This window comes from Natator depressus, chromosome 14, assembly GCF_965152275.1.
Source record: "Natator depressus isolate rNatDep1 chromosome 14, rNatDep2.hap1, whole genome shotgun sequence".
NCBI classification, from domain to species: domain Eukaryota; kingdom Metazoa; phylum Chordata; order Testudines; family Cheloniidae; genus Natator; species Natator depressus.
The window spans coordinates 48,123,939-48,149,475 of NC_134247.1; the positions used below are offsets into that span (position 1 = coordinate 48,123,939).

At 59.4% G+C, this 25,537-nt stretch overlaps 3 protein-coding genes across 12 annotated transcripts in view; all 3 read right to left on the bottom strand.

The window, feature by feature from the left end:
• Positions 1-1,740: 1,740 nt before the first annotated feature.
• SIT1 (signaling threshold regulating transmembrane adaptor 1) lies at positions 1,741-10,611 on the bottom strand. The gene is made up of 13 exons (XM_074970815.1): positions 10,408-10,611; positions 9,452-9,632; positions 9,118-9,224; positions 8,786-8,929; positions 8,569-8,649; positions 8,089-8,301; positions 7,364-7,506; positions 5,415-5,653; positions 5,001-5,120; positions 4,417-4,453; positions 3,849-3,907; positions 3,229-3,296; positions 1,741-2,049 (listed from the first exon to the last, which is right to left on the bottom strand). The coding sequence occupies exons 1-13, from the start codon at positions 10,600-10,602 to the stop codon at positions 1,780-1,782; spliced, it is 1,857 nt and encodes a 618-aa protein (XP_074826916.1). The 5' UTR covers positions 10,603-10,611; the 3' UTR covers positions 1,741-1,779.
• Positions 10,612-11,261: 650 nt separating this feature from the next.
• Positions 11,262-17,775, bottom strand: ZBTB9 (zinc finger and BTB domain containing 9). Of its 2 annotated transcripts, none has more exons than XM_074971134.1 (2): positions 17,738-17,775; positions 11,262-16,395 (listed from the first exon to the last, which is right to left on the bottom strand). In XM_074971134.1, exon 2 carries the CDS (start codon positions 16,368-16,370, stop codon positions 14,928-14,930), a length of 1,443 nt encoding a protein of 480 aa, XP_074827235.1. In that variant the 5' UTR covers positions 16,371-16,395; positions 17,738-17,775; the 3' UTR covers positions 11,262-14,927. The 2 variants fall into 2 exon arrangements, with proteins under 2 accessions (XP_074827235.1, XP_074827234.1); XM_074971133.1 differs by lacking the exon at positions 17,738-17,775 and adding an exon at positions 16,992-17,029.
• Positions 17,776-20,455: 2,680 nt separating this feature from the next.
• Positions 20,456-25,537, bottom strand: part of SYNGAP1 (synaptic Ras GTPase activating protein 1) — a 46,798-nt gene continuing 41,716 nt past the window's right edge. For 3 of the 9 annotated variants that reach the window (XM_074970797.1, XM_074970798.1, XM_074970796.1), the window contains 2 exons: positions 24,264-24,346; positions 20,456-20,781 (listed from right to left, as the gene is read on the bottom strand). In XM_074970797.1, coding sequence (XP_074826898.1) covers positions 20,623-20,781; positions 24,264-24,346 — 242 coding nt within the window. In that variant the 3' untranslated portion in view covers positions 20,456-20,622. The remainder of the gene's footprint in view (positions 20,782-24,263; positions 24,347-25,537) is intronic. The other 6 variants (XM_074970803.1, XM_074970801.1, XM_074970800.1 and 3 more) reach the window with 4 other exon arrangements.

Here is a 25,537-nt window from a genome sequence, read left to right on the forward strand (position 1 = left end):
AAAGATATTTAATATGATAGAAAACCACCGAGACCTGAAGGGATTCTCTGTTGACACTAAATACGTGAGAGAAGTGGGGGAGTTTGATGGCTTCTCCAGGGCAGCTCGTGAGCCTCTGGGGAGCTGCTTCCGGAGGGCACGGGGGGGCAGAGACTCCCTGGCACTGGGCAGGTGTCGGGCAGTTGGGGGGCGCAGTGAGGATTTCACACCGCCCCCCCCCGTGGACCCCGGGCTGCGCCCCCATCTCCCGGCACACGAAGGGGAAGCCCCGCCCCGGGGCAGAGCCGGCCCGAGCCGGAGGCGGCGTGAGGCCTGCGGCTCCCCCCGGCGCCGAGGCTCCACGTCCCGCCCGCCCAGCTCAGCCCGGTCTCCCGGCAACGGGCGCGTCGCCGAGCCCCCGCCTCTCTGCTTCCGGCTCCCATCGGCCGGCCCCGCCCCTTCCGGCTCCATCAGCCCCACCCGCGCCAGGCAGGGAGCCGAGAGCGGTCGCGGGCCCCGCAATGAGGCCCGAGCCGCTGCGCCACTAGGAGGCCGGGCCTGCGTGAGAGAGAACTACGCTTCCCAGCGTGCCCAGGAAAGCGGGCGGGGCACTTCCGGCTCCTGAGCGACGGCTGGGGCCGTCGCCGGGGCAGGCGCCAACGCCACTTCCGGCCCGGGGAGAGTCAGGAACTACACTTACCAGCCTGCCCCGGGGCGTTTCCTCCCTCCGGGGCCCAGCGACGGGAGGGCCCCAGGGTCAGCCTGGCCCCCCTCCCCCGCCGGCCCCCTGGGCTGCGTAGCGAGCCGAGGCGCGTTTGCCCTGGGGCTGGGGCAGCTGCGCACGGACTGAGCATGCTCAGTAACATCTGCTGAAGCCGCTGCCCTCACCGTGCCCTCACTGGCGGGAGGGCGGGGTCTGGGCGGGGGGCGGAGACTCACCGGCTGACGGGGGCAAACAGCCCGCGCCTGGGGCAGGGCGGAAGCCGGAAAGTCCCCCACGGTCGCGGGACCCCAGCGTCCGGCAGGCTGTTGCCCTGGGGAGGGGGCCGTGCCCCCGACTCCACGTCTCCGGCTGCGGGGCTCTGGGGCAGCCGCCCCTTCCCGGGCCTTCCCCCTTCGTGCCTCGCCTGCTTCACCTCTGCGTCCCCTCCACTCCCGGCTCCGCCCGCTGCAGGAGCCGGGTCTGAGACACCCCCAGGGCGCCCCCAGCTCTTCCACTCTCAAATTCCAACCCGCCCGTCACTTCGGAACATCGTGAGCCCAGCTTGGGGCAGGGCCCGTCTCTCATTGCACCTGTGCCCTGGGGGGGGGCTGTTCAGATCATGCCTTCCGTGGGGAAGGCCCCTCTCTGTTCTGCGGGGTGGGGGGTATGTTAGTACCTGGCATGACGGGGAGACCAAGCTCAGGAATGTGGCAGGGTAGGTGGTGACCGGCACCGTAAAGCTCAGCTGGGAGGCACTCCCTCCCCCCCCCCCGCCCCAACAGTACTAATAACTATATACGCCTCTGCCCCCATGTACAGGAAGTATCCCCATCACCTTCCCAGGCAGGGGAACTGTGCATTATTGAGCGGGGCCAGGGAATCTTGGCTGCTTGAGGAAGAAGTAGCCACAGAAATTAAATCGCTGTCAGCAACACAGCATGATGGGATCTGCGCATGGCCCCAGCCTGGGGCAGTGGGCATTGCTGGAACAGGGGCATTTCTGTATCCTCAGCAGCACATGAGACACAGGAGCCATTAGTGAAGCTTGCATTTATTGCTATGAATCATGCACACAGAACCCCGTTAGCCCCCACCCTTCAGCTGGGAACCGCATGGTTGTTAGCATAGTCTTGGTTCTCAAACTTGGCTGTGTATCTCTCTGAATGCACAGACGCATACAGCTCTGACTGCGGCCGAGTAGCCTCTCTGCCCTTCAGGGGCCCCCCGCCCCAAATCTCTGGCTCTGACCGCCTGGGCCCCGTCACCACCACATCTGTGTACTGGATCTCAGCACCCCCCACTGATGACTCTGGCAGCTGCCGGCCTTGGGGTTTCAGCATCTTGAGGTTGGCGTAGCACGTAGGCTTCTGGGGACAGAGCAGAGGTGTTGGGGGAAGGGTGGCATATGGTGGCGTGTGCCTTAGGGTTGGGTGGAGGCCTCTGGCTGCTTAGGATGCCACTGGCAGCACTAACTCCCACCCTCTCGTAACCAACAAATTCCCCGTGGGATGGGTTTTGCTCCTGCTGGGGATGGCGGAGCTGAGTGCCCCCTGAATAGTGGGAGGGTCCCTTTGCTCCCTCTCAGGAAGAGCATCACCCCCATGCTGTGGGGTTCATGGGCTGCAGGAAGGGAAATAGCCCCCTGACACTCAGAGACCAGCTTATCTCCAGAGCAGGGAAATACCTGGAGTCCCCATCACCATCGTGTCTGAGGAATTGTGCCCCACAGCTTGTTCCCTGGGGCTTTAGCCTTCCCCAGTGCTGCTATTCAGCCCTCTCCTTGCAGACAGGATGCCTCAGCACCACTCACCACATAGCCTGCCCTACTATGAGACCACAAATGCAGCTAGGGGCTCAGCTCAGCTCAACAGATCCTGCTGTCATCAGCCCCAAAGGGTCTGTGACAACAGGGCTCTGAGGCAATGATGGGTGTTCAGTCTCACTCATGCATCCCCTTCCCGCTTTGTGCTTCCTGCTCTGTCCATCAGAGCTAACCCCCACTGTCTGCAAACTGCATCCCAGTTCCATGCCTGGTGGTCCTGCTGCTCGCTGGAGGCAAACTCAACAGTGGGACACGGAGCAGCCAGAAGTCAACGGCAGAAAGTAGGTCGAGGAGAGGAGCTGGGCTTAGCACAGAGATGCTCAGGGCCGATAACTCACCGCTTCCTGCCACTCTGCAAGCAGTTAATCTCCACACACAGCCCCTGAACACATGAATGTAACGCTCGCAACTCTAGAGCCCCCACAGCACCAGCTCTCCCACCCCATTTGCAACTCTGCTGGTGCCCCTCAATCTGTACCTGCAGCCACCTGCTATTCCAAGCCTGGGCTCTCTCCCATCCCCACCAACACCCCTCAATCACAACCTGCAGCCCCCTGATATCCCAGCCCTGGGCTTCCCCACCCACACCTTAACCCTACCCAATTTCTAATGCCACAGGTCAGTCATTCAGTGGGGACAGCCCCTGCACCATCCCCGGCTGACTGCTGCGGCTTCTGTGGCTACAGATGTCTTTGGCCACACATGTACCAAGAGCTCTGCTCACCTTGGGGCTGGATTCCTGCTCCTCCTGGGACTCTGACACTGCTGAGCTTTCAAACCCAGAACTTTGCCCTGTTGACAGAGGGAGAGGGAAGGTTGCTGCTGATGCTGAGAGTCCAGAACCAGCTTGGAGATAGAAGCCAGCTCCAGTTTGCAGAAGTACTGAGCAGCTGGAGGGAGCCCCAATTCACAGGCAGCACCTGGCTGTCTTAACGAAGCCTGAGTCAGGCAGCCACAGACTCTCAGGGTCCTCAGGATGGGAAGGGGGGCTGATCCGCAGCCCCAGCGGCTGCTGCCTTCCTGCACACATGGACAAAGCTGCTTCAAACACCTTCCCTCAGCATACACAAGAAACCAGCCCATGAATGGCCCTTCTTAGAGAGGGTTTGTGGCTGTAGCCAAAGGCCAGGTTCCCAGCAGACACAAATCAGCACTGATGATGCTCACATGCCTGCTGCCAGCTGGAGACTCGATCAGTATATGTCATAGAACAGGTGACAGACTTATCTCCTCTCCACACACATCGTGTGTGTAAGTGCCTGTGTGCTCTTTTACTCAGGGCAGAGAGCAGGCAGCCTCAGCACAATGGGGCCTGATCCTGTGAGGGGCTTGGGTGCAACTCACCTGTCTGCAGGTAACTGATGTTGCCATAGACTGGAATCTCCTCAGTCACATGCTTCACACTGGGATGGAAACCAAAAATCCAGTAAATGGCTCAGAGCCAGGGTCAAAGGTGAATGCGCTGGGGACAGACAGAGGAAGAGGAGGGCTGGGAAAGGTGGCAGTGGTGGTACACACCCAGAGAGGGAAAAAATTCTTGTGTGGGCTCAATCTGTAACAATCCCCTTAATTCAGACCAGAGGCCCGTCCAGCCAGAGAGCTGAGCTGGTAGTGACATGCAGGATGGGGAATCAAAAACCCTGGTTCCTGGGCCAGCTCTGGCAGGGGAGTGGGACCTAGGGGTTGAGAGCAGGAGGGAAGGCCTGGCAGTCAGGACTCCTGGGTTCTATTCCTTGGTTCTGATTCCCTGTGACATTCCCCCCTTCTCGCGGCCTCTGTTCCATCTTGCTGGCTGACAAAGCTTCCCCCCTCCCCTCCCCCTAACAGCATGGGGAGAACCTCAGTGGTGATGCTTTGGGACTTGGACAATGCAGTGACTCGTTGCTCCTGCTGTTTCGTCTGTTGGACTCACCTTCTGCTGAACTGAGGCAAGAGCCTCCTGGACTCATCTGGGCAGGTAGGGCGGGAGAGAGAGAAAGAAAGAAAAAGAGATCAGCTCCACAGGCTTTAACGGGGGTTGGGGGGTGGGAATGGGTCTCTGGGATGCTGGTGGTGCCAGTGCAGTGTGGCAGGTAGGGACATGGGAGGAGAGGAGTCAGCGGAGGATGGGGTTCTGGGTGGGGGAGCCTGGCATTAGACAGGTTGGGCACCATGGAGAAGGGGAGCTGGGTTCCCTATGAAGTGAGATGTGGGGGTGGGAGTTGGGGCTGGGACATGGAGTGAGGGGGGATAAAGGGTGCCCTCTGCAGGAAGACACAAAACAGGCGGGGGGGAGAGGGGACTGGAGGTAGTAGCCCCTTCTGGAGATATATGGGAAGGGGGACCAAGGAGACAGACCCCTGTAGGGGAGAGGGATATGGGAGCCCCCCTGTGCACCAAGACAGTCTGGGAGACAGAGGGACAGGAGAAAGGAGCCCCACATAGGGGTTATAGTTATGGGGGGAGGAACTGTGCCCCGGTGCTCTGAACAGACTGTTCCCTCCCTGCAGCACATACCTCTGTGTGCTGTGTGCCTCACACAGCAGAGAATGTTCCACAACAGGGACACCAGGTGCGACAGGACCAGTGCCCCGACAAGCCCCCACATGGCACCAGTGCCTTGCACCTGCCCCAGACCTGCAAAACAGAAGGGCTGCTGGGAGCACTGGGCCCACACTGTCTGGAGAGAGCCCTGCCCCACCCGACCTGGGCCTGCCCAGCTGGCTCTGGTGCTGCAGCAGAGGGGTAAGTATGGCTCCCAGGCAGCTCATTGCATAGTCCCTGGCTGAGCTGTCAGGGCTCCCTGGGGATTCTGCCATCACGCTACGGACAGCGAAGGCTCTGGCAATCGTCACATCCAATGTGGGGATGTTCCCCCAGAACGCTGTCCCTCCCCACGTCACACTGAAGCACAGAGATGGCCCAATTTACCTTTACGAACACGAAACTGGGCGGGTGTTTGATCCTCTCCACTCGGCACAGCAACCCCCGGACTCACCTGAAAAGTTACTGCAGTTACAGCTGGAGGAGCCCATGGGTGGGAAACACGATTTTCTCCTATGGTGAAAGATCCTTGATCCCAGACTGGAGTCACTCTGGATTCAGGGCAGATGCCCACGCTGGTTGCAGCCGCTCCAGACTGGATCCAGGCAATGTCTCCTGCCCCGATCCTGGTGGCACCAGTTTTACTGCTTCATTTCCCCAGCCCTGGTGGAGACCCCCCCACTTCTTGTCTTGCTGAAGAAGCAGCTCTGGCTGTGCCCGGGGGGTTAGCATTGCTGCAGCTGTAACCCACGGGGATTTCCGGTGCCAGAGCCCGCAGACATCTCCTCCCTCTGCACTGGCTCCTGCTGTTCATGGCTCAGCAGCTGCAGTGCACAGCTCCTGCCTTTCTGGGCAGGTTCCAGTGAAAGGTGGGTCTGATGCGGGGGGGAGGGGGGAATGGGACTCAGAGGTGTCTCCAGAACTTCTCCCCCATTCTCATGCATTAATTCTGTGCTCCCCAATCCCCACCTCTGCTCCTTCTCTAGTACCAAGGGTTCTTCACACCCTCTCACAGGCCTGCTCCATTTCCCCCTTCCCAGCTGCAGGAATGGGGGTGGGGGAGGGGGACTCTTTTAATTCCTTTCCCTCCTGCAAGGAGGGCTCTGGGCTCTGGAGAGGAGGGGAAGAGCTCCCACTGCCTCTGCAGCAGCCCTGATTGGCTGCTCATCCCCAGGAGGTGGAAAGGCAGCCAACCAGAAGAGTCTTCCCATGTGCCAGGCTGAAATTCCCAGGAAGGCTGGAGAGTTACTCGCATCACTAGGAAACCGACTGCAACAGAGGCCAAAACTCACATCACTGTGGTGAGGAAACTGGGAGCTGGCAGCACTGAGGAAGTCTCACGGCTGCACTGCTGCTCCTTCCCACCTGGTGTTCCTGCCCCTACCCTGCTCCATCCCCATTCCCCTCACTCTCTCCCCTCGAGTCCTCCATCCCCATCCCCTTCCCTCAGCACCCAGTGTCACTGCCATCACAGCACTGAAACTGGACTCATTCCAGGGGAGACTTTGTCCTTCGCTGCATTCCCCCTGGTCCTGGGGGTATCTCACTGTGTGTTCCTTTCAGCTGGGACTGGCCCTGGTGCTCCCTTCTCCTCAGGAGGGTTGATACCTGCAGCGCGGGGTGTGTCTGTGTGTGAGGGCTGAGGCTGTCCCTGCAGCAGCGTGGTGGTGGTAGTGGGGGGGGGAAATGAGGGCAGAGGCTGTTCCTGCAGGGAGGAGGGGGAGATGAGGGCAGAGGCTGTCCCTGCAGGGGTGGGGGGATGAGGGTGGAGACTGTCCCTGCAGGGGTGGGGTGTGTGTGAGGGCGGAGGCTGTCCCTACAGCGGGTGGAGGGGGAGGATGAGGGTGGAGGCTCTCTCTCCTCCGAGGATACATTGCAGCTGACAGCAAGCTAAAAGCAGTGGTGTGGCCATTGGCTGTCTAATGCCAGCCTTCAGCGACATCCCCACAGCTCTTTTTAGCACATTAGCGCAAGTCTGCCTACCCAGGCTGGGAGGCTTGTTCCCAGATGCAGTGTAGACGCTCCCTGCACAGAGTTTCCTGGTTCCAGATGCCACTGCATGGACAAAGGCTGGCCAAGCCCAGGACTGGGGGGTGCTGGGGGTTTCCCCACCAAACTGAGGGAAATGTAACACTGCTGGAGATGAGCCCCCACTTCCCTGCATGAAGTGGTTTAGAACCACCAAAGAAACAGATGCCCTCACAAATCCCAGTGATTCCCAGTTCACAGGCCTCCCCTCCCCGCAGAAATTCCCAGCACAGAGGCTAGCTTCCCCCCACACCCATGACTCCCAGCACATGGGCCAGGCCTTCCCATTCATAGACCCCATGAGTCACCTCTTCAGGGGCAGGAAGTTTATTAGATGCCAGCAGGTGCCCAGGACTCTGGATGCTCCAGGTCTCACAGAGGGGTGCAGGGGAGTTGGGAAGCGGGGTGCCTGTGGTTCCTGTGTTCCCAGATGTTGCAGAGGGCTGTAGTCCTGGTGGGGTAGAATTGTGTGGGAGAGCCATAGATCAGAGGAGCTGTAGATGGAGGGGACTGTGACTCCCAGGTTTGCACCCTTCTCACCCCCTTTCTGCTGGGGCTCAGTGCAGGTCCGCGATGTGGAGATTCCCTCCCACACCAGCCACAGCCACCACCCGCCCACCGGGTGCTACTGCCACAGCCTGCACCGGTTTGTTGGGCAGCAGGATCTCGCCGAGCACCTGGAGACAAAGAGCATGTCACCCGAGACTAAGCACCCTGCTCCCCTGGCTCACACCACCCAATCCCTGGCCTTCCTCCGCTCCACCCCTCCACCCTTGCTCACCTCCCCAACCTCCCTGCTGTCCTTGCTCACGTCACATCACGCCACCCTCCAACCACCCCATCCCCCGACCTGCTCCCCTGGTTCATAGCACCCAAGGCCCCCAAACATCCCCCCATCCTGTTCCCTGGCTCACACTGACCCCCTGCCCTCAAGGGGTAACCCAGCTCCACTGGCTCTCACTGTCATTCCCCCAAGTGGGGAATGCCTACTCCCCCTTTACTCCCAAGCAGGGGTACCCACCTCCCATCTCACCTGGTTAGTGCCAGTGTGGATGGCGCTGGCTCCGCTGGTGCCGCTGCCCCCAGCCACCACTATGTCCTGGTCACAGAACCGGGCTGCGTAGAGGAACTGGCCCTGCATGGGACCCCCAGGAAAGGGGAGGTTCTTCTGCAGTTGGGATGTCCGCAGATCCCAGAGCTGAAGCGCGTTGTGGGGCACCCAGGAACCAGTGAGCACGCGGTTACCCTTGGGGGGGAAGGAGTCAGGCTCAGATATGGGCCGTTACCTCTCCCCCGGGGCACCCAGGAGCATAGTTACCCTACGTGGGGAAAGGTTACTTCTTCAGTGGGGTCGGGTATTGGGGGGCAGGTGACCCTGATCCCAGAGCTATTGGTTCAGGGTCAGTGCAGAAGCTCCAAGAAAAGTCAGCACAGACCAGCCCTGGCCAGGACTTTGCATGCCCACACAGTGTAGCTCACGCCCTCTGTCCCCCTGTCACCTCCCACATCTCACCTGGATGTCAAGGCCTGGGCCACAGATGTGAGGCCCATTGATCACTCTCTGAGCCTCCTTTGCCATCCGCTTGTCCCAGATCTAGGCACAGATAAGAGACAGGTAACAATGGTAGGATCCAGAACCCCTCCCCATTAGCCAGAGGCCACAGACACAGCCCCCTCCATTTCCTCCTGCTACCTCTCCAACCATACCCACCCATAATGCAGGGCCTCACCTTCACACAGTCATCCCAGCCAGCAGTCAGGAACACATGGCGCTCTCCAGGGTGGAAGCGGAGAGCAAAGATGCGGCGAGAGTGCCCACTGCTCGGTGTCACATCCCCAGTCATGAAGTCAGGAGCCTGCAGAATGTGGGACAGCTGTGGGGAAGGGAAGCAGAATCTGGGTCATGGGATGATTGGGACACACAGGCGGGAGCAGGGGCAACACACACACGCACTCCATCCTTGCTTCCCACCCCCAATCCAGATAGAGCCCTCCCCTAGCACCACCCCTCCCTCCATCTGTGCTACGTGCACCCTTTTCTGGCATGCCCCTCCCCACTCACCTGGTTGGTATGGCTGTCATAGAGCCGAATATGTCGGTCCTTGCCAGCTGTGGCATAGGTGCTGCCATCCATGCAGAAATCCATGGCATTGATCTCATTCTCCTTCTCTATGGTGGGACAGACATGGGGAGAGCAGCTAGCAAGGGCTGTTACCCCAGCAACAAGGACAAAGGTGAGGAAGGGATTCCCCCAGCTCACTGACCCCCCACACCATGGGGCCAGGGCTCCTGGCCCTTTCCTTGGAGAAGAGACCTCTCACAGCCCTTTCTTTGGGGAGAAGAGGGAAAGACCCATCTGCTGGGCACATGGTGACAAGGTACCCTATGGAACGTACCTGTCACTGTCGCCAGCAGCGTCTCCGAGTCCATGCTGTAGAGAGAGATGATGCCATCAGCCCCCACAGCCAGGAGCAGGCTGGGTCTCCCCGGGTGGTAGGCCAAGGCAGTGATCGCATGGCGCGTACGGTGTCCGCGGAAAAGGGACGAGTGCAGGGAGGCTGTTGCCACGTTCACAATCTGAGAGTGAGGGGGAAAATGGAGAATGGGATGGGTGACGTGACAGGAATGGCATTACACCCACCCCTGGTACCCCTTCCAAGTACCCACGCAGCCCCGCTATCCTCCAACCTCCCCTTCCCCCTTAACCTCCAACCCCCTCCTGGTACCCACGCAGCCCCGTTACCCTCCAACCACCCCTTCCCCAGTTAGCATCCAACCCCGTTACCCTCCAACCCCCTCCCGGGAACACACACAGCCCCATTAATCTCCAACCTCCCATCCACCCATTACCCTCCAACCCTGTCCTGGTACCCAAGCCAGCCTGTTACCCTCCAACCTCTCCTCCCCCCGGTACCCTTCAACCGCCTCCCAGTACCAACGGTCCCTGTTCCCCTCCATCCCCTTCTCCTCTGTTACCCTCGAACTCCCTCCCAGTACCCACATGGCCATGTTACCCTCAACCTCCCCTTCCCCCACCGTTACCCTACAACCCCGCCCCTGCCCCAGTACCTGCACAACCCTGTTACTCTTCAACCTCCCATCCCCCCTTACTCTCCAACCTCTCCTCCCTCCCCTACCCTTCAACCCCCTCCCAGTACCAACGTGGCCCCGCTACCCTCCATCCCTTTCTCCTCTGTTACCCGCCAACCCCTGCTTCCCCTCCGGTACCCTCCAACCCCATCCAGGGACCCAGGCAGCCCTGTTACCCTCCAACTCCCCTCCCCTTGCTACCCACGTGGCCCTGTTACCCTCCAACTCTCCTTCCCCCGGTACCGCCCTGTAGCCCCGGTACCTGAACAGCCCCGTTGCCGAACCCGGCTGCCAGGCGCCCCCCGGCCGGCGCAAAGCGGAGGCTGTAGATCCCATGTGGGTCACTGCTGAGCGGCACCTGGTGCCGGATGCGGAGTCGTGCGGGACCCTGCGCTGCCTCCTCCCTCTCCCTGCCGCGCGACTCCAGCACTGCCCGCTCCAGCCGCCGCCGCGCCATGGTGGCTCTCCCCTCACACGGCGCAGGCACCGGGGTCCCGGAGCGACGGGGGGGGCCGGTTACCGGGGTCACGGAGCGACGGGGGGGGCCGGTTACCGGGGTCACGGAGCGACGGGGGGGGCCGGTTACCGGGGTCACGGAGCGGCGGACAGCGCGGGGGGGCCGGTTACCGGGGTCACGGAGCGACGGGGGGGGGCCGGATTACTGGGGTCCCGGAGCGGCGGGTAGGGCGGGGGGCGGCCGGTTACCAGGGTCACGGAGCGGCGGGCAGGGCGGGGGCGGTTTCCTTGGTTACGAGGGACCCCCCCCCCTTTTCTGTCGCTTCCACCAGGTCCCGGGCTTGAGTCAAACTGTTTCCATGGCAACAGCTTCCAGAGCCGGCGCTTGCCAACATGCGCTGATTGGCAGAGTCCGCCTTCCTGCACGAGGATTGGTCGAGTGCTGAGCCCCGCCCCCATACTCTTCTGATTGGCGGAAGGATCAGAAGCGGCGCTGCGATTGGCCCAAAAGCCCCGTGTCCGAGGGAGCGGGAGTCAAGGCCTCGATTCAGTCCTAGGAGCCCATCGATGGGTGGGCCTACACGGGGTCAGAGGTCGCGGCCTGAGGCCTCGTTATAGGGGATGTGGGGGGGGGCAGGGGGCGTCTGGGGGGAAGGCACGAGTGTATGGGGGATATGAGGGGGGCAGGGGGTGTATGCACCCATGGAGGGGGCAGAGGTGTACAGTGCAGGTGTCCAAGGGTAAAGCTGGTAACAGGGACAGGGTTTAGCCCTTTTTCCATCTGTAGCAGCCCTGAGAAGGTCAAAATGAAACTCTTGCAAATCTGCTTAGATTCCATAGCAAAATTTTATACAATATAGAGATTTGGGTTTGTACAAGTGCTACACACAAGAACCGTTGCACTAATTGGTTCACACCCCCCTCCTCAACCCTCCCTCTTCACAGAACTCTCCCAGTCTGTTTCCCTCCATGCTAGTGTTTCTGAACCATCCTTGGGCCTCTGTGTCCCACAGCCCAAGGCAAGATTGATCCTCACCCAGCCCTCCCCTCAGGGAAGGGATCCCGCCAGTCCCTCACTGTGTGGGGATTGTTTCAGAGCTCCTGGGCCAGTGACTCTCAGCTCTCTCCATTTGAATCCCCCTATTTGGTTCCCTTCACCATAGGCCTTGGCACTGGCAACCTTGAGACACTAGTAGTTACAACCCTATCCCCACCCCAGCCATTACTTTGCTGAGATGGCCAGATTTAGCTCAGTCTCCCCTCTGGCAGGGACAAAAGAAAACATGCAGAAAACTGAAGCTACTTGGGTCAGAAAAGCTTGGTGTGTATGGACCCCCTGCTAGAGCAGCACCCTGCTCTGGAACAAGCTAACCTGATTTGCATCCACACAGAGTGTTTCTGAGCTAGTCAACAGGGAAGGAATTAAAATCCTTGAACCCAACCCAGAGGCTACAGAATGTTAGGAACCATTAGTAAAGGGATAGATAAGAAGACAGAAAATGTCATAATGCCACTAAATAAATCCAAAGTATGGCCACACCTTGAATACTGTGTGCAATCTGGGTCCCCTTTCTCAAAAAAGATACTAGAATTGCAAAAAGTATAGAAAAGGACTAAAAAAAAAAAATCAGGGGTATGGATCAGCTTCCATATGAAGAGAGAGTTAAAAGACTGGGATTGTTCAGCTTAGAAAAGAGACGACTAAGGGGGGAGATGACAGAGGTCTATAAAATCATGAAGGGTGTGAAGAAAGTGAATAAGGAAATGTTATTTACTCATTCCCATAACACAAGAACCAGGGTCACCCAATGAAATTAAATAGGCAACAGGTTTAAAAACAAACAAAAGGAAGTATTTCTTCACACAACACACAGACAACCTGTGGAACTCATTGCCAGGGTATGTTGTGAAGGCCAAAAGTATAACTGGGTTGAAAAAAGAACTAGATATGTTCCTGGAGGACAGGTCCATCAATGGCTATTGGCCAAGATAATCAGGGATGTAACCCCATGCTCTGGGTGTCCCTAAACCTCTGACTGCCAGAAGCTGGGACTGGATGACACAGGATAGCCCCTTGATAAATTGCCCTGTCATATGCATTCCCTCCGAAGCATCTGGCACTGGCCACTGTTAGAAGACAGGATATGAGGTTAGATGGACCACTGGTCTGACCCAGCATGGCCATTCTTATGTTCTTAACCAAGAGCAGAGGCTGGCGGGGAGAGGTGTGTGTGCACAGCCCATGCAGGGGGACCCAGGGAGGTGCATACAGTTAAAAACAAGGGAGTGGCTTTTCCTCTTTGGGTGAGTGAGAAGGCTCAAGGTGTTATTCAAGGAAACAGATTCTCACCCGGGCCAGTGATGCCAGTGGGAAAGGGCATGAACCACAGCAAGGAACTGGTAGGAAGAAGAGGGCAAATAAAACAAGGTCAATAAGAAACACACCCATAGCAGGAAGCCAGGGACAAGAATGGGTGTGGCTGCTGAAGCCAGAAGATAGGGGGAGAAATCAAGCAGGGTAAGGGGATTGCAGAGGAGCTGACAACCCCAACCCCACATGGGTCATGGTCGAAGCGACCCAGGGACTTCAGCTCCACAAAACTGACCTCTACCGCTTGCTCTGAACATGTCACTCTGCCACCTGCTTTGTGCACCACTCATTAGAAGGGTGCGCAAAGACCCACACTCTCTAGCGTACAACACATTTACACCAGTCTCTACCCCTGTCCCCAACCCACCCTAGTCCCGTGCTGGGGCTCACAGGGGAATCTGAGTCCCCAGGCCTGGGATGTGGCGCACAGCACAACGAAGGGGTTGGGAATGGAGTGGCTGAGCTGCTCTGGCAGGAGGGGGAGCTCACACTGGGCCTGGTTGCAAGGAGGGTGGGGTGACAGTGGGAGCAATACAGCCAAAAGCCTCCCTGCAGGACCAGGAAACCTGGGCAAAACCCACTACGGTTCTATCGCCATGGCTCCCACACTGAGCTTTCCCCATCCTGCCCATGCCTGCCACAGTGCTGGGGTTGGTAGCCTCCAGGTTACTGACCTAGCCGTGGCAGCAACAGAAAGGAGTTATGTCTGTACCAAATGGTGAACGGCATTTGGCTTTGATTTCTGTTTATGCGCCTGTCTCTCATTTTGTGCACTGTGTTGAAAAGCCAGCCTGACTTCGACAAAGCCAGTCTATTCCAGACACTGCCCTGCCAGGGAAAGGACTATCAACGACTGGACCATCAAGGCCCATCAACTTTGGATGATTCAAAGACTGGCCTGGTTCAGGAGACAATGTTTTTCTTCCCTGGGTCTCACAGGGCATGGGGTTGGAATATCCTAGACTGGGCAGATGGTCCAAAAGTGTCAAAGACTAGGTTTAAGGGGAGTGCTCCCGGAGAAGGGCGGGCTGCCCACTGCCACACTCCACAAGACCAGGCTTGATGGAAAGAAGGCAGGAGGGACTTGGCCTTGTCTGGAACACTGACCAGAACTCAGTCTCGCAGAAGGAGTGAGATCAGACTTGAGGGCAGCTCAGGACTGTGGTTTTCACAGATCTGTAACACTCCGCTGCTTTAAGATTAAAGTGTCTATGGTTAAGAAATCACTTTGCTGAGCCTGTGTTCTTTGCTTACCTACCTTATTGTCCCTAAGGGATTAGTCATCAGCCCTGAGTGCCCACAGCAAGGCAGATTCTGAGGGAATGTGTACAAACACTTGAGGGCTGGGGAAGGCTGAGATGCTGGTTTTGGTGGCTAGGCTACAGATTCCCAAATCCCAAGGAAAGGTGGCAGCCATGGAATCCACACCTGGGAGTGTGCCTTATAAACCCAGAGCCAGGAACAGTGACACAGCTCTGCCCAGACGCAGCTGAGTGAAGAGTAAGTGGGATCCAGCAGTTGAGTTCACTCACAACAGAGCAGTATCCTTTCAGAGGAGGGCAGGGCCAGATTGGGAACAGGGATGTAATGTAGCTGTTAATCCCCTGCCTTGAGGTTCCCATCAGCCTCTTGCTCCACCCTCCTACCCTGAGCTCCCACATTAGCCTGGGGCTCTCTCGCTTTCTCTATCTCCCCCCTTTGACCCATGGCAAGTTCTGTATGTTGGAAACACTAAGCCATGGAGCAGCATGGGGAGCCACCATGCTGGGGCCAAATCCCCTGGCCTGCCCAGCTCCCATTTGTGTCCCTTCATGTTTTGGTGTCCCCGGGGCCCTAGAGCAGGTTACCAAGCTCAGGAGGGCAGAGCTGCAAGGATACAGAGCAACAAAGCTCAGGGGCTGGATCAGGCCTAGAGAAGGCTGGCAGGAGTCCTCCACTCAGTCCCGCCCTGGGTTTTATTTGTAGGTCCAGCAAGCAGTGGCCCAGCCCTGGCCCTTGCACAGCTCCTTGTGCTTGAGGAAGCAGTTCTGCACACGGAACTTGCGCCCACAGTCCTCGCATGAATACAGGTTCCCATCATGGGTCTTCATATGCTCCGTCAGGTGGTGTTTCAGCTTGAATTTCTTGTTGCAGACGGAGCAGCCGAAGGGGCGCAAGCTGAAGGTCAACATGATGTGCCGGTCACGCTTGGGCTTGACGGCAAAGCGCTTGCCACACAGGCAGCCAAACTTCTTTCCATCAGGTGCCGTCACAATTTTAACAGGTGCATGCACCACCTGGCCATGCACCGCATGGGCAATGATCTCATTGCCATGTAGGTCCACTGGCTTCCAGGAGCTCTGGGGGAAGCTGGCCTCATCGGAGGAGAGGGGCTGGGCCTTAATGGTGAAGCCAGGGGCAGCAATGGAGGAAGAGGAGGAGGTGGCACCAGTGCCCGCAGCAGGGATTATGTAGCTGACTTCACTGCTTGGCTGGAACTCTGCCTGGCACAGGCCCTGAACCTCAGCCATGCCCAATGCCCGCCCCTGTGCCAGCGACTTCAGAAAGCTGGCTTCACCTGCAGCACTCACACCACCTCCCAGTCCTGCCACTGTTGCCTCGTCAGGGTCAAAGCGCTCCTGCTTGATGTAGAAGATCTTGGGGTGGTCACGGGGTCCATGGAAGGCGCTGTCCAGCTCCCCTGAAGACGGCCCCTTGGAGCCTCCTCTGCCACCACCCTCTTCATCTTCCTCCAGTACAATCTTCACGGCCTTGTCCATTGAGCCGCTGCAGATCTGGGCCTGATGTTCCTCCTCCTCCTCCTCCTCCTCCTCCTCTTCCTCCTGTGACACCCGGATCTTCATCACCTCATTGTCAGGGCAGCCTGGAGCTGGACGGCCTGATGACACCCCACCATGCCCAGGCCCCTCTGAGCTGCTGCCCCCTGGCTCCCCATCATCCTTCACAGCAAAATAGTTGCTGCTACTGGGGGACTGGCTCTCGCTTGCCCGGCTGGACCAGGGCCGGCAGGGGCCCCCCTCCAGCTCTTTAAGGATCTCAGAGCACTGGTCCACCACCTGCCACATCTGCAGCCCGCTGGCCACCAGCAGGTGACTGGGCAGTGCCTCCATCAGCAGCTTGAGGCGGCCAGAGTAGATGAGCTGTAGCAAATTCTCAAAGGCCTCTGGCTCAATGACAGTGGGCAGAACAATGCAGTTGGTGTCATTGAGGAGCAGCTTGTCATGGAAGTAGGGAGAGGAGGCTGCCAGCACGCTCTTGTGAGCCTGGAAGACCCGGCCCTGCACGTGGATGGAGATGTCACAGAACTTGCCCTCCAAGCGGTGCTTGTTGAGCGACTCCAGCAGCACCGCAGCATAGTGCGGGAACTCAATCTGGATGCTGCGGGTCTCGGGCTCCATGGCACCGCCTGCCCAGGGCAGGTCACTGCAACGGGAGAGACAGGGAGTGAAGGATGCTGAGGCTAAGAAAAACTCCCTACCCATGGTGCTGCCTGCCATAGGGATGGAGAAGAACTGTATGGGGAGTAGCAGAATGCAGAGACGGGCTGGAGCCCCAAGAAACCTCCAACCCCGGCACTGCCTGCTGCAGGAGGAAAGCGTTAATGGAGCAGGACAGATGGGGTGTTGGGGCCCAGAGAAACACCCCCACCCTAACCCACCCTTTCCACTGCATCACCTGTTGCAGGAGAGCGCTGGTGCAGGGTGGTTGTGAGAAAGCACTGGGGGATCATTACCAGGGCTTCAACCCTCCCATCCCCACTGTGGGGTCAGAGGGACCCGGACAGGGGGTAAAATGAGTGTTTCACAGACCAGGATCCTGAGAGCGGGAGCAGGGACCCTCAAACGCCCCCCTCAAGAACCTGCCCCACGGCAGTGCCCCCGGGGAACCCTACACCTCTGCCCAGCATCACTACCCTACCGAGCACACAATCTGTCCGCCCCAGTGCCGTGTGCAGCCCCACGGCGGGACACTCCCCCACCCCAGAAGCGGGGGGCGGGAGCGGTGAACTCAGCTCTTACCTGCGGCGAGCTGTGCAGGAGGGCGAGTCCCAGCAGCGAGGTCTGCTCGGGCCAACCGAGAGCGAGCCCCGGGACACCCCGCCCCCCGCGCCCGGGCCAACCGAGAGCGAGCCCCGGGACAGCCCGCCCCCCGCGCCCGGGCCAACCGACAGCGAGCCCCAAGATACCCCGCCCCCTGCGCCTGGGCCAACGGAGAGCGAGCGCCGGGAAACCCCGCCCCCCGCGCCCGGGTCATCCGACAGCGAGCCCCGGGACCCCCCGCGCCCTGGTCATCCGAGAGCGAAGCCCGGGAAACCCCGCCCCCCGCGCCCGGGCCAACCGACAGCGAGCCCCGGGAAACCCCGCCCCCCGCGCCCGGGCCAACCGACAGCGAGCCCCGGGAAACCCCGCCCCCCGCGCCCGGGCCAACCGACAGCGAACCCCGGGAAACCCCGCCCCCTGAGCCTGGGCCAACGGAGAGCGAGCGCCGGGAAACCCCGCCGCCCGCGCCCGGGTCATCCGAGAGCGAGCCCCGGGACACCCCGCCCCCCGCGCCCGGGCCAACCGACAGCGAGCCCCGTGACACCCCGCCCCCCGCGCCCGGGCCAACCGAGAGCGAGCCCCGGGAAACCCCGCCCCCGCGCCCGGGCCAACCGAGAGCGAGCCCCGGGAAACCCCGCCCCCGCGCCCGGGCCAACCGAGAGCGAGCCCGAGAATCTCCCTCCTACTGTAGCTGGGTCACCATGCAACCGCGGCAGGACACTCACCCCGGGTGGCCATTGGCCAACCAAAAGCGAGCCTGGCCCCTCCCCCACAGACTTTCCTTCCCCCGAGTCCCGCCCCAGCACGTGGCCAACGAACCGCTGGCCGGGCACGAGCCACCCCAGCTCCTCCCACACGCGGGCCAACCAACAGCTGACCTTGGGGTGCCTCAGCCAACCAGCGCTCAGCTCACCCCTGAGACACGCCCTGCCCCTGGCCAACGCGGGCCAGCCGGCGTCGCACCCTGGAAGCCGGAGCCGCCAATTGGTGGGCGCCTGATCTTCCTTCAGCCAATCACAGAGCAGCTCTCTAGTAACCAGCGTCTGGCTAGTGGCCAGGCGTCCCCCTTCTTCGTCCCGCACTCTGATTGGCCACAGGAGGAGCGTTCTGTGATTGGCGGGGGCGGTGCTGCGATCCCAGGGGGCTGGGGACACCCGCTCTGCTCCTTCCCTGGCGCCGCAGCGCCCTGGGCGCCCCCCCACGCAGGAGAGCCCCAGGCCCTGCCCCGCCCCCAGCGGAGCCCCCTCCCCGGGCCGTGCCCTGCACCCCAGCGGAGCCCCCCCTCCCGGGCCGTGCGCCCCCCAGGCCGTGCCCTGAACCCCCGCGGGAGCCCCGTCCCTGGACCGTGCCCTGCAACCCCGCGGGAGCCCCCCCAGGCTGTGCCCTGCACCCCCGCGGAGCCACCCCCGTCGGAAGCCCCCTCTCTGGGCCGTGCCCTGCACCCCCATGGAGCCCCCCCCGAGCCGTGCCCTGCACCCCCACGGGAAGCCCCCCTCTGGGCCGTGCCCCCCCAGGCTGTGCCCTGCAGCCCCAGGCCAAGGTGGCGTAAAAGAACAATCGCTGTTTATTAAACGTTTCTCCGTTGGCACCACACACTCCAGAAAAAATGAGAAAAAATAAAACGGACATAAAAGAAACGGAGAGAGAGAGAGAGACGCCCGGGGAGCCCGACGCGGCATCGGGGCGGGCGCTCGTGACCTGAACTCCCTTCCCAGGGTGGGGGGGCTATGTACAGAGACTGAGGTCCGGAGAGGTCTATGTACAGTACAAATCCGGTGGTAATTACAGCACCCAGCCTGGGGGCGATATGGCCAGGATGAGCTGGGGGAGGCAGGGTGGGGGAGAGGAAATTTCACATATGTACAAACTTTTATATAATAATAATAATTAATACGTATAAATATCATGGCGCCGCCCGAGTCGCCACTGTTGGGGGGGGAGGGGAAGGAAGGGGAGAGTCCTTACAAAAGAAATACGGACTGAGGTGGGGGTGGGGGCAGAGGAGGGCTGGTTAATGGCGAGTCTTGTCCTCGCCAGAGTCTGAAATAGAGACACAGAAACAGCAAAGAAACACCCAGTACAATCACTGCGCTGAACACATTCACCCAGCAGCTCAGACCATAGCACGACGGTGAATAGCCACAAGAGTCCCCTCCAGTTCTACGTGCTCAGGTGTTGGGGGGGGCGCTCCCCCGCCCCGGTGCCCTGCACGCGCCCGTGGGTGGGCAGAGAAATGGCTTCTTAATTAGTTTGTTGGTTGTTCCCTCCCACCAACCCCAGACTGGGGAGATGGGGGGGGTCTGAGAACAGGAAGGAAGGAAGGAAAGAAAGAAAAAGCCCCTCCCTCAATGCCTCCCCCCCAAAAAAAACCCGACCAATGTCTAGAGAATCGTCATTTCCAAAGACTGGGGTGGGTGCAGGACACATGGGGGGGGGCAGGGAGGGGCTGAGCAGGCAAAGCCCTTTATCAGAGTATAGAGAGCGCAGAGAGCAGAGGGAGAGGGTGATGGGATCCCAGTGCTGACACCAGGTGGGAGCTGGGGGAGACTCCCCAGTGCTGACACCAGGTAGGAATGGCAGAGGTGAGGGGCAAACCCCAGCACTGACCCTGGACAGGCAGGAAAGGGGGTAGTCTCTCCCTTAGCCAGGACAGTGGTGTGGGGCAGCCCTGCCTTACTGGGGGTGAGGCTAGCGTGTGATGGGTGGGGCAGGGAGAGTACCTGCAACTCCACAAGCCTTCCACCCTGACCCATATCCCATTGAGGGAGGGGAGAGAGAGAGAGAGAGAAATACTGGGACAAAGAGCTGGGAGCCCTTCCCTCTTAGTGAAACCTCGACCCCCTCTAGGGAATGCCCCTGTCCCGGGGAGCTGGAGCCAGGCAGAGACCCCCCGCATGCCAGGAAATGGGGACAGCTTTGGCTCAAGTTGCCTCCAGTCTCAGTTGCCAACCCTCCAGGATTGTCTCCAGGAATTAAAGACTCAACTTTCATTAAAGATTAGGTCATGTGATGAAACCTCCAGGAACACGGCCAACCAAAATCAGCCCCCTATCTGCACCCCCCTCCGCCGCCATGGCTCCTGAGGGCAGGTTGGAGGTGAGTTTACTCCCTCCCCCCTCCCATGCGCACACACCAGGAAAGGAGGGGGCAATACCATAAAATGGCTGCCGGGGGGAAGATAAGACCACTCCTGAGATGAAGTGGGGAAGAGATAATGTCCCAATTTCCTCCAAGGGGAGGCAGAGGTCCATGGGGGGGGGGGGTGTCAGCCCTGCTCCCTCTGGGAGGAGAGGGGAAGGTGTATGGGAGGAGGGGGTGTAAGATTGTCATCTGTGTTCTGCTATAAAACACCCTGAAGTTGAGTTCAAAGCATTGAACTGTCCCCAAGGACAGTGCAGGTGGAGGGGGGTGGGGGGCTGGTTCATGGGGGCAGGAACGGGGGGGGGGGCGCTGGTGCAAGGTGAGGGGGCAAAGGGGGTGCCTCCCCCAGTGCAGGTTTATTTGCTTGGGAGGGGCACTGTGTCCCTGCCAGGGTCTCTGCTGCTCCCGCCGAGCTGCGGGCTGGGGGTGCCCCCTGTCTCCCCCGGGCCGCGTCTCGCGGGGGCAGTGGCTAGTGCTCAGCAGCGGTGTTGCGGAACTCTCCATTTTCCGTGATCTGGAGTCGCGGGGGCGGAGGCGGTGGCTGGGCGGGCAGGATCCCGTTCCATGGCTGGGCCAGGGCGCCGCTCAAACGCGGGTTTGTTGTACCCACGGCGGAAAGCTGCCTCTCCTGCAACAGACACACAGAGCAAAGGCTTATTTATTAACGTTACGGGGGCTCAGCCGCTCAAACTGCGGACCCGCCCACCAGACACCTACCCAGATGGCAACCCCTGCCCCAGCCGTCTTCCCCAGTGCCTACATCCACCCAGGCAGCTCGGTCCATGGGGCCGACCTGATCCAGGAGCCTCGAGCACCAACCCAGGAACAGTAGCGGTTCTCCTGGGGATTTGTTGCTTGTTTCCCTAGTAGAGGAGGATGGCCCCAGGTTTTCTCTGGCCTGGCAGTTCATGGGGTGGGTGTGTTAGCTAACACTGGACTCCAGCAGTGCACTCTAAACGCACAGTGGGACAAAAGAAAATGGATTCCTACTGGAAAACATGTTAACGCCCCCATTGTAATTCACTTCTCTTAGCATCCAGCTGGACAAACCCTATGCCCAGCCAGCTACCACCTGGTCGACACAGACCTAGCTAACCTGGTTTACCCTTAAAAGCTGTAAGTTAGGGTTGGTGACATCTTATTAATACATGGGTACCACTAGGACCCCAGGGCAGACACAGTTATCCTGAGATTAATTTACCATAGGGAGGAATGCCAGAGTGGTGAGTAGGGTGCTCACCTGCGACACAAGAGCTCTACGTTCCAGTCCCTGCTCTACTGCAGGCTCCCTATCTCAGCTTGGGCCCATCACTTCTGGCCAGATTTACAAAGACAAGACTTTGGCACCTAACCTGTTTGGAAATTTTTGAAAATCCTACTAGGTGCCTATCTGCATCCTCAGGCATTAAATACCCTGGAAAATCTTGGCCTCACCAGCAGCCCAGCTCTCATGAAAGACTCCTCTACACCTAAATGGTGTCCTGCTTTTACTGCCCTGGGGGGGTTAAAATCAGACACCCTTGCTAGTGTGGACACAGTGATGTAAAGGTGCTGCGAGCAGCCAGCCATTCCTGAAGGGGAATAAGCTAGAAGGGTACAAGGCACTTTTACCCCATTCTATCTGCGTCCTCACTAGGGTTGCCGCTGACCCAGCACAGCTCTGCAGGACAAACTGGCCAGTCCAGCCTTAGATGAAAGATGCTTCTCCTGACTGAGCCAGAGGAGGGGCTTTGGCTAAGCACTCAATACCCAGTTTAATAGCTGGGCAGCAGCACGAGCTGAGCCTGCTGGAGGTCGGGAAACAAGGGTAAAGCTTCCCCTCCCCATACCCCTTTCTGCTGTGTAACCCCAATCCTGGGGGCACACCCCTTGCTCAGCATGCTGCCAGTTCACAGGCTCACGTTTTCCCAGCGCTGTTTCAGTGGGAGGTCACTGGGGACACGGCAAACCTGCCCCAGCCCACTCAGGCTAGGGACAAGTAGGGGGAGAAACCCCACTGCCATGGGGTGGCAAACAGCTTCTTGCTCCCACTGTTCCTATAGTCCTTCCGTTGGCACAGGGTGGGCTTTGAGGGGGCTGTGAATGAGGCCAAGGCAGCTGCTGAGTCCATGACATGGGAGCCCAGCTCAGGGCTGTGGGTCAGTGTCCCACTCTGCTCTTGGGGAACACTGCCCGGTCCCTGTGGAATCACAGTCTGTCCGTGCTATCCCCTCCCCAACATAGCCCCACACCATCACCAAGAATGACATTCCCACGCACGGCCACCCTACGCGGGCACTAACCTCTCACGCCTGCCGTCCGGCACCACCCGGGAGCATTCCGGGGCGCCCCCCTCTGGACGGTGGACTGTGCTCTCATCGCTGAGACCTGTGCCCCCCGACACACATGCTCACAGGACACAGACACACCCACACCCACGTTACACTGTATATGCCCTCCCCTCACAATGTACACACGAGATGCAGACACCCACACTGCAGCCTGGCCCCTGTGGAGCCAGAACACCTGAAATCAGGGCTATGGGAAAGAGATTCCCTGCAAGTGGGGGTAGCTCAGAGCTGAGACCTGAGGATCCCACTCCCTGCCCCAGACTCCCTGGTTCTGTCTCCTGGGAGCTGAACACAGCCCTCCCCCCCCTCCCCAATTCAATAGGAGTTACAGGTTCCAGTGAGATGTGGTGTAGACAGACAAGACAGGAGGTGGAAACAAGACGGGTATGACACTGGGGGATTAGCGCTGGGGAAGACGCTCACAGACACTAACAAAACACTAACTGCCCTTGTCTGGTGAGAGACGTTTCCCCCAACATTCCCCCAATTTAACTCCCCAGTCAGCCTCCACCCCAGCTCTGATTCCCCCTCAGCCTCCCTCCCAGCACTGCTCCCCGAGCCTTTCAAGGGAAGGGTGCTCACGTGGGCAAGATGCTCACGTGGGCAAGACCTGGGTCCCGAGGCTCAGCGCCCCTCAGAGGAATGCAGCTCTCTGTGGGAAAACCTGCTTTGTGCTGAAGACAGGGTGAAGTGAGGGCACGGGGGGAAGGGATCCCCCAGCACCGCGAAGAGCTCATGAGGTGTTGGGGGGGGCAGCACAGGCTGCCTGGTGACTCCCAACATCCCAGCTCCAAGGAAACGGAAGTACTGCCACTACCCCAAGAGAGGTTCACGGGCTACCCTGGTGGGAACGCACCCCAGGCCAGCGTCAGACGAGCCCCGAGTCAGGGAGCAGGGGGCAGGGGGGCAGACAGGATGGGGACAGGCTGACAGGTGACATTGTTTATTCCTGACACACGTGATTCTCCTTTGGTTCCTGTCCTGTACCACTAAATGGTCCTCGTGTTGCATCCCAGCATGAGTCAGCTGGTGCAGATCAGACCAGGAGCTCATCTAGACCCATCTTCTGTCTCTGCTAGTGGGCAGCGGAAGGTGTGAGGGGGTCTCCTCAGAGGCAGCGCAGGGAGAAGCACTCAAGCAGAGGGCATTGGGATGGAAAAGACCAGAGAAATACTGGCCCCCAGTGCCCATACCCAACTGGCCCCTTTCCCCATCCAGCTGCGTCACAGCCGGAAGCACGGCTCTGAGGAGATTGCGACGCAGCACCCAGACAGTTCTGCACTCTGATGTTCTCGTCTCAGCCACTGGCCGCCCCACGGTGGAACTGCTCCAGCCTGAGACCCCCAGATCCTGGGGGGTGCGGAATGGCGCCCCAGAGTTGGCGGAAGCAGCCAGCAGGACCGAGAGGCTTATGGGAAGGCCTGGAAAAAGACCCCAACTGGAGGGTGAGGGCAGGCCCTGGGGCTGAGCTCCGCAGGCGGCCCCGGCAGCGCTGCCCCCGAGAGACACAGTGTCTGTGAAATGTTCTGACCAGGCTCCATGGTGCAGGTTCAATCCCCCCACGCCATGCCAGTACTCAGTGGTCTGGGCCCCCTGGAGAGGGAGAGGCTGGACCCTCGGCGGGGCAGGGGGGATAGAACCAACCAGACAACGGAGTTAATTGAACCTAATGGGGAAGGAGAAGGTAGTTTGCTAGTCTCTACAGGGAGGGGTGATGCACAGAGGGGGAGGGGGTGCGTGTGCAGATGGGGGTGGAGGGGGAGGAGAGGAAAGGACCCACCTGATCTGCTACCGAACGGCGAGAGTCCCCCCGATCCCTCCACGTGACAAAAGCAGAGTCAGAGAGAGTTACCTGATGAAAAGCTAGGATGAAGAGCAGAGAAACAGACGGGTCAGGGCCCCGGCACTGGTGCCCCCCGGTGGGAGCATGGATCACCCCGTTGCTGGCTCCGTCATCTCCCCGGAAACAGGAGGGGTCCAGAGACCCAGGGTGGGAGACGGCTGGGACGTGCTGGAGGCAGCAGGGGGAAGGGGCCTGGGAAAATCATGATGGAAGCCCTCTCCCTGACCCCTCGCTACACCCACAGATCCAGGGCCAACATGACCCAGCTCTGGGGCACACGGGGACAGCCGGGGAAGCGGGGAGACATTCCTGCCACTGGCTCATGCTGGGACAGCCAGGTGAACAGCTGCTAGAGCTACAGAGCTACCTCAAAATCCTAACACATACACACTGCCTGGTATCTGTGCACAGACCCCTGGGCACCCAGCCCCGGTATCCAGACATAAACACCTATATGGTGACCACCTTGGCAGGGTGCAAATAAGGGGAAAGCGTGGGGAAAATAAGGGACCCCACTTTATTTTAAAAGACCTTTTAGGGAAGCACCATATCCCTTATCATATCACCAACTGGTCTCTCGAGCGTACGTGTCTACTCCCTCCTTCAGGATACAGTGCAAGTCTCATAAGCTTCACTGTAATATTTAGAATGGAACTCATCCGTTTTAATCAATATCAATACATCTGAAAATAAGGGATGGGTGGCTGCCCTAAGGCACAAATCAATGAAATAGGAGACAATCCCTTCAAATAAGGGACAGGTGTTATTCCTAAAAACTAATCTAGCCCTCCTGCAGTGACTCCTAGACAACAAAACTGTCCAAGCTCACAAGCGCCGCACCGAGAGATGGCCACTGAGCAGTCCTCATGGCTTCCTGGCCTCACGCAGCCATGCCTGGGAGCCCAGCAAAAAGCCCCATGGCTGCCTCTGAAGACCATGAATCCAGCTTCCGCAAGCCCAAGCCCATGGACACCCTAAACCCAGGTGCCAAAGCCTTCTCTGACTCCAATCTCAGCACAGGTCTCACTAGGCTCTTGAGCCAGGCTCCATAGCCTCCCACTGGCTCCAATCCCAGCTAGAGTTACCACCTCCGAGGTACAAAAATCCCAGGACATCTGGGATGATCCTCTCAAGCTCATAAACTGGCCAGTGAGCAGCATATACTGAGCCCCAACAGACTTCCCAGGACAGCCACCTCAAACAAGGGATGA

Excerpts from the sequence above, each read along its gene's own strand:
- ZBTB9 (XM_074971134.1), bottom strand. The coding sequence starts at position 16,370 with ATGGAGCCCGAGACCCGCAGCATCCAGATTGAGTTCCCGCACTATGCT.
- SIT1 (XM_074970815.1), bottom strand. The coding sequence starts at position 10,602 with ATGGCGCGGCGGCGGCTGGAGCGGGCAGTGCTGGAGTCGCGCGGCAGG. Across the intron at positions 8,650-8,785 it reads GCTGGGATGACTGTGTGAAG|ATCTGGGACAAGCGGATGGC; the intron begins GTGAGGCCCTGC and ends ATCTGTGCCTAG. Across the intron at positions 5,121-5,414 it reads CCAGTTTCGTGTTCGTAAAG|GTCTGGGGCAGGTGCAAGGC; the intron begins GTAAATTGGGCC and ends TCTGTTTTGCAG.